Consider the following 13,995-nt stretch of genomic DNA (forward strand, 5'->3'; position numbering starts at 1 on the left):
GTGAGTTCAAATGAATCAGGTGCGTGAGTCGTGAGGACAGGTGAACTGATTGGTAGTCATGGAAACAAAACTGGGAGTGAAAAAACAGAAACTGACAGAGTGCACAAACCAAACAGAACATAGCCAAACTAAACATGATCACCAAGACATGACAAAAGTATTATTTGCAACCATAGCTGGTCTAGATGCAAACGATAAAACACTTAAAGGAGTCATATGTCATAAGTCATAAGTTAATGTACCTCTTGAAGTTAAAGTTGGGCAATGTTGTGTGCAGTCAGCACTTTCTTTTTGGTTTTGCCAGGTATGCCTTTCATTCGGGGAGAGACAGAGTGGGATATAAGTTGAGTTTCAAAGGGGGAATCTTTGGTTATATCTATGCGTTCTTGGTATTAGTTTTTTGTTTAGTTTTTTATGTTTTCTCAATGGAGAATGTCTATAAAAAACATTTAGCATAAGAACATTTACCATCAAGTGCAATAAAGATGGTTACAAACCTTAAACTTTGCAAATCAGGGTCGCAGAATTTAGTACAATTAATTACATGGAATTGTAAGGGACTCAATGCGAGGAAATATTCTAGCTCATCAGGAAAAACTGTGAACAGAAATTGGAATTGTACAAGAAACACACCTAAAAAAACAACATCATAAAAGACTTTGTTGCAAATGGGTAGGAAAAGTTTTCCATTCTAAATGTAATGTTAAAGGCCTACTGAAACCCACTACTACCGACCACGCAGTCTGATAGTTTATATATCAATGATGAAATCTTAACATTGCAACACATGCCTTACTAAAGTGCAATTTTAAATTTAAATATCCTGCTGAAAACGTCTCGGTATGATGACGCCTGCGCGTGACGTCACGGATTGTAGAGGACATTTTGGGACAGCATGGTGGCCAGCTATTAAGTCGTCTGTTTTCATCGCAAAATTCCACAGTATTTTGGACATCTGTGTTGGTGAATCTTTTGCAATTTGTTCAATGAACAGTGGAGACAGCAAAGAAGAAAGCTGTAGGTGGGAAGCGGTGTATTGCGGCAGGTGTTGTGCCGGATAACACAGCCGGTGTTTCATTGTTTACATTCCCGGAAGATGACAGTCAAGCTTTACCATTGGCCTGTGGAGAACTGGGACAACAGAGACTCTTACCAGGAGGACTTTGAGTTGGATACGCAGACGCGGTACCGTGAGTACGCATGCAGCTGCGGCTTCCAAACATTTGATCGCTTGCCCGTACGTGCGTGCCGCTATGTGCATGTCACGTACGTAACTTTGGGGACTTTGGGGAAACATATGTGCTGTATGAACTTTGGGGATGTGAACAGTACTTTGGGCTGTGGGAGTGAGTGTGTTGTGCAGGTGTTTGATTTATATTGGCGGGTTGTATGGACGGGAGGGTGGAGGTGTTTGTTATGCGGGATTAATTTGTGGCATATTAAATATAAGCCTGGTTGTGTTGTGGCTAATAGAGTATTGTGTTTATTTACTGTTTTAGTCATTCCCAGCTGAATATCAGGTCCCACCCGCCTCTCACAGCATCTTCCCTATCTGAATCGCTCCCACTGCCCTCTAGTCCTTCACTCTCACTTTCCTCATCCACGAATCTTTCATCCTCGCTCAAATTAATGGGGAAATCGTCGCTTTCTCGGTCCGAATCGCTCTCGCTGCTGGTGGCCATGATTGTAAACAATGTGCGGATGTGAGGAGCTCCACAACCTGTGACGTCACGCGCGTATCGTCTGCTACTTCCGGTACAGGCAAGGCTTTTTTATCAGCGACCAAAAGTGGCGAACTTTATCGTCGATGTTCTCTACTAAATCCTTCCAGCAAAAATATGGCAACATCGTGAAATGACCAAGTATGACACATAGAATGGACCTGCTATCCCCGTTTAAATAAGAAAATCGCATTTCAGTAGGCTTTTAAGAGAAGAGGCACAGCAATAATAATTAAAAGAACAATTCCTTTCATGGCATCCAAAATCATACTCTCAAGTATCATAGTAACAGGAAATCTGTATAAAAATCCAGTAATACTAGCAAACATACATGCTCCCAATGTAGATGACGAGCAGTTTATACAATCGTTCTTTTCAAAATTACCGGATATGGATTCTCACCAGCTCATTTTTTGGGGGTGACTGCAACATGGTATTGGACCCTCTGCTGGACAGATCTTCACATAGACCGATAGCTTTATCAAAATCGGCAAAGAGGGTTCATAATTTCATGCAAACATATACAATAACAGACCCCTGGCGAGCTTTGTTTTCTAATACACGAGTACACACCTATTCCAGAATAGATTTTTTCCTTAATAGTTTCTAAACTGTTAAAAGCTGTGAATACGGAACAGTAGTACTCCCTGATTATTGTCAAGTAACTCTCCAGTTGGCTCTTGGACATAAACATGCATCTAGATCAGTGTTTTTCAACCACTGTGAGATACAGTCTGGTGTGCTGTGGGAGATGATCTAATTTCACCTATTTGGGTTAAAAATATTTTTGGCAAACCGGTAATTATAGTCTGCAAATGATGTATTGTTGTTGAGTGTCAGTGCTGTCTCGAGCTCGGCAGAGTAACCGTGTAATACTCTTCCATGTCAGTAGGTGGCAGCCGGTAGCTAATTGCATTGTAGATGTCGGGAACAGCGGAAGGCAGTGTGCAGGTCAAAAGGTGTATAATGCTTAAACCAAAAATAAACAAAAGGTGAGTGCCCCTAAGAAAAGGCATTGAAGCTTAGGGAAGGCTATGCAGACCTAAACTAAAACTGAACTGGCTACAAAGTAAACAATAACAGAATGCTGGACGACAGCAAAGACTTACTGTGGAGCATAGACGGCGTCCACAGTGTACATCCGAACATGACATGACAATCAACTATGTCCCCACAAAGAAGGTTAAAAACAACTGAAATATTCTTGATTGCTAAAACAAAGTAGATGCGGGAAATATCGCTCAAAGGGAGACATTAAACTGCTACAGGAAAATACCAAAAAAAGAGATAAAGCCATCAAAATAGGAGCGCAAGACAAGAACTAAAACACTACACAGAGGGAAAAAGCAAAAAACTCGTGACAGTACACCTACTTTCAGACAAGAGCTAAAGTGATGCATGGTTGGATTTGGTTTGAAGTCATATCCAACAATTGCGACAACTTTTTACTGTCAACTGAGTTTCGTTTTTTAATGATTTCTGCTGGTGGTGTGCCTCTGGATTTTTTTCAACTCAAAAAAATGTGCCTTGGCTCAAAAAAGGTTGAAAAACACTGATCTAGATAATGGCGGTTTGATAATCGCTTGCTGTCGGATAAGAAATTAGTAGAGGAAATTGTAAAACAGATTGATCTATATTTATCAACCAATGATACAACAGAAGTATCAAGATCTACATTATGGGAGGCTCTAGAATAATACATGAGAGGACAGATATTTTAAAGGAGCAAACTACTAATAAATAAAGGGGAACATTATCACCAGACCTATGTAAGCGTCAATATATACCTTGATGTTGCAGAAAAAAGACCATATATTTTTTTAACCGATTTCCGAACTCTAAATGGGTGAATTTTGGCGAATTAAACGCCTTTCTAATATTCGCTCTGGGAGCGATGACGTCACAACGTGACGTCACATCGGGAAGCAATCCGCCATTTTCTCAAACACCGAGTCAAATCAGCTCTGTTATTTTCCGTTTTTTCGACTGTTTTCCATACCTTGGAGACATCATGCCTCGTCGGTGTGTTGTCGGAGGGTGTAACAACACGAACAGGGACGGATTCAAGTTGCACCAGTGGCCCAAAGATGCCAAAGTGGCAAGAAATTGGACGTTTGTTCCGCACACTTTACCGACGAAAGCTATGCTACGACAGAGATGGCAAGAATGTGTGGATATCCTGCGACACTCAAAGCAGATGCATTTCCAACGATAAAGTCAAAGCAATCTGCCGCCAGACCCCCATTGAATCTGCCGGAGTGTGTGAGCAATTCATGGACAAAGGACCTCGGTAGCACGGCAAGCAATGGCGGCAGTTTGTTCCCGCAGACGAGCGAGCTAAACCCCCCTGGATGTCTTGGCTCACACTGTCCCGAAGATGATCAAGAGAAGAATATCGACCCTAGCTTCCCTGGCCTGCTGACATGAGGGTATGTCTACAGAATATATTAATTGATGAAAACTGGGCTGTCTGCACTCTCAAAGTGCATGTTGTTGCCAAATGTATTTCATATGCTGTAAACCTAGTTCATAGTTGTTAGTTTCCTTTAATGCCAAACAAACACATACCAATCGTTGGTTAGAAGGCGATCGCCAAATTTGTCCTCGCTTTCTCTCGTGTCGCTGGCTGTCGTGTCGGTTTCGCTTGCATACGGTTCAAACCGATATGGGTCAATAGCTTCAGTTTCTTCTTCAATTTCGTTTTCGTTACCTGCCTCCACACTACAACCATCCGTTTCAATACATTCATAATCTGTTGAATCGCTTAAGCCGCTGAAATCCGAGTCTGAATCCGAGCTAATGTCGCTATAGCTTGCTGTTCTTTCCGCCATGTTTGTTTGTGTTGGCATCACTGTGTGACGTCACAGGAAAATGGACGGGTGTATATAACGATGGTTAAAATCAGGCACTTTGAAGCTTTTTTTTAGGGGTATTGCGTGATGGGTAAAATTTTGAAAAAAACTTCGAAAAATATAATAAGCCACTGGGAACTGATTTTTAATGGTTTTAACAATTCTGAAATTGTGATAATGTTCCCCTTTAATAAAGAACTAGAGACAAAGAAAATGAATTTATAAAGGAAGTAGCAGATTTAGATTGAAACAACTAAATCTCCACTTCACCAGACTTGCATTAACCAAAATTATATCGTCAAACAGAACTCAACTTACTGCATGCTACAGAAACAACACAACTTCTTACCCAAGTAAGACACAACACAACTTCTTACCCAAGTAAGACATACTGTTAACATTTTCAGTATGGTGAAAAGGCGAGGAAAATAGTAGCACATCAAATAAGGGAACAGGCAGCAACAAGATTAATAACAGAAATTAGAACAGAGTCAGGACAACCATTTATAGATTATTATAACAAACGGAATCCCTTGAATGTATAATGATTTGGTAAAACCCACAGCTAGTGACATATCCTCCAAGTGGTATTGTTTTAATATTTTTTTTGTTTGTTTTTTTCCCCTTTGGAATGGTATCTATTTTACTTTTGTTTTTTATGTTTTGTCTTTATCCATGCATTATCATTTAGCATTTTGTGTTGATTTGATGTATCTGGAAAAGAAAACCCCCAATAAATAGAAGTTTAAAAAAAAAGGGACAGATAAACAGTCGGTTGATCAGCTAATACTTGCCCGAGGCTCCCAGTGCTACTACACCAGGGGTGCTCATTACGTCGATCGCGAGCTACCGGTCGATCGTGGAGGGTGTGTCAGTCGATCACCAGCCAGGCATTAAAAAAATAGTCCTAAAAATGAGCGATCATAAATCTTCACTATGACGTCACTTTCGTCACTTGATTGACATTCACGGCACCCGAGGGTCTTCTGAGATGACGCTGGCTGCTGCCAGATAGTTAAAATTACCGACAGGAAGGCGAGAAACACTTTATTTCAACAGACTCTGGCGCCGTACCTGTCGTCAAAACTCCAAAGACCGACTGCACAGTTGCACAATAAAAGCGCTGCTTCATCCTGCTTGCGCTACCAAAATAAGAGTCTCGGAAAGCTGGCGTGCACAAGCTAGCAAGCTACGGACTGGAGTTTGCCGACAATGTATTTCTTGTAAAGTGTATACAAAGGAGTACGGAAGCTGGATAAATAAGATGCCAAAAACCAACCACTTTCATGTGGTATTGGACGGAAAGGAGGACTTTTTTTCTCCTCCATTCGAAAATGCGGACGTTATCAGCACCACTGTCTGATTCCTATCAATGCAAGTCATTAGAATCAGGTAATACACCAACTTATATTCTTGTCATCATGAAAGAAAGGAATCTATATGCGTTAAACATGCTTGTATTATCATTAAACACCTTTAACTTATTAACAATATTAACTATATGTGTTAAACATGCTTGTATTATCATTAAACACCTTTAACTTGTTAATAATATTAACTATATGTGTTAAACATGCTTGTATTATCTTTAAACACCTTTAACTTGTTAACAATATTAATTATATGTGTTAAACATGCTTGTATTATCTTTAAACACCTTTAACTTATTACCAATATTAACGATAAGTGTTACCTACTCAGTGGCCTAGTGGTTAGAGTGTCCGGTAGGTTGTGAGTTCAAACCCCGGCCGAGTCATACCAAAGACTATAAAAATGGGACCCATTACCTCCCTGCTTGGCACTCAGCATCAAGGGTTGGAATTGGGGGTTAAATCACCAAAAATGATTCCCGGGCACGGCAACCGCTGCTGCCCACTGCTCCCCTCACCTCCCAGGGGGTGATAAAGGGTGATGGGTCAAATGCAGAGAGTAATCTCGCCACACCTAGAGTGTGTGTGTGACAATCATTGGTACTTTAACTTTTTTAACTTTAAACATGCTTGTATTATCTTTAAACACCTTTAACTTGTTAACAATATTAACTATGTGTTAAACATTCTTGTATTATCATTAAACACCTTTAATTTATTAACAATATTAACTATATGTGTTAAACATGCTTGCATTATCATTAAACACCTTTAACTTGTTAACAATATTAACTATATGTGTTAAACATGCTTGTATTATCTTTAAACACCTTTAACTTGTTAACAATATTAACTATAAGTGTTAAACATGCTTGTATTTTCATTAAACACCTTGAATTTATTAACAATATTAACTATATGTGTTAAACATGCTTGCATTATCATTAAACACCTTTAACTTGTTAACAATATTAACTATATGTGTTAAACATGCTTGTATTATCTTTAAACACCTTTAACTTGTTAACAATATTAACTATATGTGTTAAACATGCTTGTATTTTCATTAAACACCTTTAATTTATTAACAATATTAACTATATGTGTTAAACATGCTTGTATTATCTTTAAACACCTTTAACTTGTTACCAATATTAACTATAAGTGTTAAACATGCTTGTATTATCTTTAAACACCTTTAACTTGTTACCAATATTAACTATAAGTGTTAAACATGCTTGTATTATCTTTAAACACCTTTAACTTGTTAACAATATTAACTATGTGTTAAACATTCTTGTATTATCATTAAACACCTTTAATTTATTAACAATATTAACTATATGTGTTAAACATGCTTGCATTATCATTAAACACCTTTAATTTATTAACAATATTAACTATATGTGTTAAACATGCTTGCATTATCATTAAACACCTTTAACTTGTTAATAATATTAACTATATGTGTTAAACATGCTTGTATTATCTTTAAACACCTTTAACTTGTTAACAATATTAATTATATGTGTTAAACATGCTTGTATTATCTTTAAACACCTTTAACTTGTTACCAATATTAACTATAAGTGTTAAACATGCTTGCATTATCATTAAACACCTTTAATTTATTAACAATATTAACTATATGTGTTAAACATGCTTGCATTATCATTAAACACCTTTAACTTGTTAATAATATTAACTATATGTGTTAAACATGCTTGTATTATCTTTAAACACCTTTAACTTGTTAACAATATTAATTATATGTGTTAAACATGCTTGTATTATCTTTAAACACCTTTAACTTGTTACCAATATTAACTATATGTGTTAAACATGCTTGTATTATCTTTAAACACCTTTAACTTGTTAACAATATTAATTATATGTGTTAAACATGCTTGTATTATCTTTAAACACCTTTAACTTGTTACCAATATTAACTATAAGTGTTAAACATGCTTGTATTATCTTTAAACACCTTTAACTTGTTACCAATATTAACTATAAGTGTTAAACATGCTTGTATTATCTTTAAACACCTTTAACTTGTTAACAATATTAACTATGTGTTAAACATTCTTGTATTATCATTAAACACCTTTAATTTATTAACAATATTAACTATATGTGTTAAACATGATTGCATTATCATTAAACACCTTTAATTTATTAACAATATTAACTATATGTGTTAAACATGCTTGCATTATCATTAAACACCTTTAACTTGTTAACAATATTAACTATATGTGTTAAACATGCTTGTATTATCTTTAAACACCTTTAACTTGTTAACAATATTAACTATATGTGTTAAACATGCTTGTATTATCTTTAAACACCTTTAACTTGTTAACAATATTAACTATATGTGTTAAACATGCTTGTATTATCATTAAACACCTTTAACTTGTTAACAAAAACATATATTTCATAAATAAGTAAATATAAATTATATATATGAATGAGGTAGATCCCCACGACTTGATCAATTGAAAAGTAGCTCGCCTGCAGAAAAAGTGTGAGCACCCCTGTACCACACAATTATTTTCTGTTACGCCCCCCTAGAAAGAAGTAAACTTTTCGCGCCCCCCCCTCCCCCCGCCTCCCCTGTCCCACTCGCCGTTGTGTCTATAAATAGTATAATTTGTCTATAAAATTGTTATAAGTATACTTCTGCAGAACACTGTATCCTTAACATTAAAGAAAACAAAACAGGAATATCAATTTAGAACAAATAGTTATTTCATTAACTTTGTTTTTTAGTATGTAAAAGACAATAATTAATGTAAAAAAAAAAAGAGTCAGCTATTATTAATGTATTATTATTTCCTTTTTTATTTTTTTATTTTTTAATTGTTTATTTTCTGTTTATTTAATCGATGTATTTGTAGATATTACTTTGTTTTTGTTGTTGTTTCTTTCTTTTTTTGGGGGGGGGGAGTGAGTGGTATGGATGGGATGTAAACAAAAATATTTTGACATTTAGGGCAGACAATAGATATATGATTTATGTGAATATGATGTAATGGATAGGAATGTCTGATGCTGGATGTCAATAAAAAAAAAAGAAAAAAATATATAAATAAATAAAATAAAATAAAATAAATCCTAATTTAAACTCTGAGGATTTTTTGACGGATGTGAACCATTTGATAATAAAAAATAAAATCAAACAAACTCAATAAGTAATAATGAATTCACATTGATCATCAGCATTGACTCAGGTAATGCAATATATAAAACAAAAATGAATGCAATTATTTGTGCATGATCATTTAGCATTTTGTGTTGATTTGATGTATCTGGAAAAGAAAAACCCCAATAAATAGAAGTAAAAAAAAAAAAAAAAAAAGGGACGGATAAACAGTTGGTCAGCCAATGCTTGCCCCGAGGCTCCCAGTGCTACTACACAATTATTTTCTGTTACGCCCCCCCACCCCTCCCCTGTCCCACTCGCCGTTGTGTCTATAAATAGTATCATTTGTCTATAAAATTGTTATAAGTACACCTCTGCAGAACACCGTATCCTTAACATTAAAGAAAACAAAACAGGAATATCAATTTAGAACAAATAGTTATTTCACTAACTTTGTTTTTTAGTATGTAAAAGACAATAATTAATTTACCGTACATCGATTTTCCTGGGAAAAAAAAGAGTCAGCTATTATTAATGTATTATTATTTCCTTTTTTAATTTATTTATTTATTTATTTTTTATTTTCTGTTTATTTAATCGATGTATTTGTAGATATTACTTTGTTTTTGTTGTTGTTTCTTTTTTTTTTTTTGGGGGGGGGGAGGGGGGGGGAGTGAGTGGTATGGATGGGATATAAACACAAATATTTTGACATTTAGGGCAGACAATAGCTATATGATTTATGTGAATATGATGTAATGGATAGGAATGTCTGATGCTGGATGTCAATAAAAAAAAAAGAAAAAAATATATAAATAAATAAAATAAAATAAAATAAATCCTAATTTAAACTCTAAGGATTTTTTTGACGGATGTGAACCATTTGATAATAAAAAATAAAATCAAACAAACTCAATAAGTAATAATGAATTCACATTGATCATCAGCATTTACTCAGGTAATGCAATATATAAAACAAAAATGAATGCAATCATTAGTGCTGATTTTTTTTTTAAGAATAAAAACAAGGAAGTCAGGATTATTGGCTACAATTAGCACGTTTTGCAGTGCAGTGAAGCATGGTACTGATAAATCATATTCCCAGGGGGTCACATCGCACCGCCTACCCCTAGGGAGGCCCACATCACAATTGGAGAAGGACTGCTCTATATTGACCTCTTAAAATAGCACCGCACTGACTGATCAAATGTGTGAAGTGAGATTTTTTTATTTTTATGTAAGCACTCTGGATAGTATTTTAGCACCGAGGCTAGCATAACAAGGTTTGATAAGTGCCTGAGCGAGTAATCAATATCTTACACCATTAAGTACTCTGTCTGGTATCCCCATGGCAATGATCGGGCCTTAATACAAGCCTTAATTGATGATAGTTTCAAGGAAAAAAACTGTATAATATATATTAAAAAACAAGTTTACATTAATGACTATCAATTTACAAATACTATAAACTGGACTAAAAATCGAAATAAGGGACCTTTTTTTGTAGGACTCACCCAGTCTTGGCAAAGTTGGTCCAGTAGGTCATCACCACAGCACTGAGCATCACGTCATTCTTCGAGAAGTTGCAGGGGAAAAGGTCAGTTGGACCAATCATTGGAATTCCAAAAACATAGGGCACCTCGTCGCCGTGAGCGGCGTCTGACCAGGCAGGCTTCATGAGACTCTGGCAGTGGTGGTAGAAGGCATAAAAGTAGGTGGGTGAGCCATAGCGAGCGTGAAGATCCGCCGTCACCACAGAGGGCTCCACCCACTGGTGATCGGTGAAAAGGGCCACCAGCGTCTTGCGCCTGGTTTCCGGATTCTCTTTGTCGGCCCAGTCTGTGTACATGAACTTAATAGTCTCCCTCAGAGTGTCCTTGCCCTCCGGGTATCCGTACAGGCTGTCCACAAAGTCTGACACGGAGAAGTCAAAGTCATTTCCAGAGACGCCGTCCTCAGAATCCACCACGTTTTCCACAAAGCGCAGGCCCTCGCCCTGATTGACCCCCAGCATGATATCATAATTGAGGAACTCACCCTGCTCCATGAGGATCTCAGGGTCATCTGGAATTACATCGCCATCGATCACAGGTCCGAAAGCCACGTGGTACCTGGCGGGCTGGATGTCCTGCTCCACCAGCTCCCTGGAGCTCTTCTTCCTCAGACAGTCCACCATGTCTAACGTGTCCAGGACGTTACAGCCCACCTTCTCCGCCAGGAGACGCGTATACTTGACCGGTTGGTAATTCACCGCCCAGCTGGAGAGCGCTGATCCGCTCTGAATGATGGCTCGATGGAACAGACCTGCACAAGAGCAGAGGGAAAAGATCATGGTTAATTCAGTTATGTGCTACACAATACAACGGCTGTTCATTTAGCTGCTGCCATGTTTGAGACCTGGCTGATAAGAACAACACAGCCCAGACTGACAATAAGTTCTTGCTCCCACATAGGACAATAATAGATGCCTACAACAATAGAACCATGTCTGTGATAATGAATGCGCAGATGGCCTGGTCTTACAGACTGCTCGCAGACAGAGGAGAGAATAAGCACTCTGTCATTTCCCTTCCCGTCCCTGCGACTTCCACAGTAATAATCTGTATGCTTGTCAGAAGCAGATGCTACAAATATGGCTCTGCAGGTTTTTCTTACAATGAGAGGGTACACAGAAACAATGCGGAAGGAAAGAACAAAAAATTCATGGATTTCCGAGCTGAATCCGCAGACATGAATACACTTAAACTACAGTTGAATGTATAAACAATGCAACTGCTTGTCTGAGAAATTGACTATTGATGGTTTGATTGGACAAATGTTGAACATTGCCGCTACATTCATTGGGTTTTCCCAAATGGTACCTCACAGTTTTAAAGACATGTTTGGATAGGAAAATAATAACTGTCTTATACAGATAGACGGAGTAGATATTGAAAAGGTAAAAGAAAACAAATTTTTTTGGTGTAATAATAGATGATAAAATTAACTGGAAATCTCATGTAAAAAATATACAACATAAAATAGCAAAAAACACGTCAATAGTGAATAAAGCAAAACATGTCTAGGGTGTACCCCGCCTTCCGCCCGATTGTAGCTGAGATAGGCTCCAGCGCCCCCCGCGACCCCGAAGGGAATAAGCGGTAGAAAATGGATGGATGGATGGATGTTCTAGACCAAAAATCACTTCATATCATACTTGCCAACCTTGAGACCTCCGATTTCGGGAGGGGGGGGGGGGGGGCTAAGAGGGGAGGAGTATATTTACAGCTAGAATTCACCAAGTCAAGTATTTCATATATATATATATATTAATAAGAAATACTTGACTTTCAGTGAATTCTAGCTATAAATATATATTTCTTTTATTGTATATATATATATATATATATATATATATATATATATATATAACAGCAATGTTGTGACACTCTTAAACAGGATAATACTGCCATTTAGTGCATTTGATGAAAGCACTTTTGTGTGTGCCACACAGCAATGCATCATCAGAGAGGGTGTTCAGCATGGTTAGAAAAATAGTGACAGAGAATAGAACAAGGATGGACAATTCAAGCCTTAACTCAACAATGAGTAGATGAGTGTTATGTGTGTGTATATGTGTAAATAAATGAACACTGAAATTCAACTATTTATTTTATATATATATATATATATATATATATATATATATATATATATATATATATATATAAAATAAAATAAATTTATATTTATAGCTAGAATTCACTGAAAGTCAAGTATTTCTTGTATGTATATATATATATATATATATATATATATATATATATATATATATATATATATATATATATATATATATATATATATATATATATATATATATATATATATATATATATATATGTGTATGTATATATATATATATATATATATATATATATATATATATATGAAATACTTGACTTAGTATTTCTTATATATATATATATATATATATATATATATACACATACATATATTGCGCTCTACTACGGTATCGAGCACTATTTTTTGGATAACCTTATTAAGATATATATATATATATATATATATATATATATATATATATATATATATGAAATACTTGACTTGGTGAATTCTAGCTGTAAATATATTCCTCCCCTCTTAACCACGCCCCCCCCGCCCCACCTCCCGAAATCGGAGGTCTCAAGGTTGGCAAGTATGGACTAAGGCAAAATATCGAGATATATATCGTGTATCGTGACATGGCCTAAAAATATCGAGATATTAAAAAAGGCCATATCGCCCAGCCCTACTTCATAATATTGTTGGACACTTTTTTTTTGGGGGGGGGGGTCACAGACACTGAGTTGACACGGAATGACATTCAAGCTGCTTGGTTTGCAGAATGTCATCAGTGATGGGCAGAGTGTCGCTCTATTCCTGCTCCTGACATTTACCTTTTGTAGAACTACTTATGCATCTGTTTCGTTTAACCCCGGCCCGAGCATGTGCACGTTTTACCTGCAAGATCATTGGCTTCTAAAGGAGTTTGTGGGTGGATCGCTATAAATAAAACCAAACTCCTACTCCTTTTGTGCAGAGGCAATGGACAGGTGCACATTTACTTGCCAAGAAAATACAACTTAGTGGCAATCATTGAAAGAAAAGTGTTTGTGATATGCTGTCATAAACACATTGAGTTACAGACTTTCTATATAGGAGTGTTTTGTGTGTGTGTGTGTGTGTGTGTGTGTGTGTGTGTGTGTGTGTGTGTTGTGGAGACCCACTCAAACAGATCTACAGTCTCATGGGCTTTCTCTCAAATGAAATTACATTTCAGTTGCCGTGCAGTATGAAGGAAATCTGAGATGACTTTCCACCACAAGGCATACACCCCAAACGGAAAACATAATTTCCTCAAA

At 36.4% G+C, this 13,995-nt stretch overlaps 1 protein-coding gene across 3 annotated transcripts in view; it reads right to left on the reverse strand.

Moving 5' to 3' along the window:
• The window catches only part of nlgn3a (neuroligin 3a), a 775,439-nt gene that overhangs the window by 96,050 nt on the left and 665,394 nt on the right, over window positions 1-13,995 (reverse strand). For all 3 annotated transcript variants that reach the window (XM_061927654.2, XM_061927653.2, XM_061927652.2), the window contains one exon: window positions 10,606-11,395. In XM_061927654.2, coding sequence (XP_061783638.1) covers window positions 10,606-11,395 — 790 coding nt within the window. The remainder of the gene's footprint in view (window positions 1-10,605; window positions 11,396-13,995) is intronic.

This window comes from Nerophis lumbriciformis, linkage group LG35 (genome assembly GCF_033978685.3).
Source record: "Nerophis lumbriciformis linkage group LG35, RoL_Nlum_v2.1, whole genome shotgun sequence".
Classification (NCBI taxonomy): Eukaryota; Metazoa; Chordata; class Actinopteri; order Syngnathiformes; family Syngnathidae; genus Nerophis; species Nerophis lumbriciformis.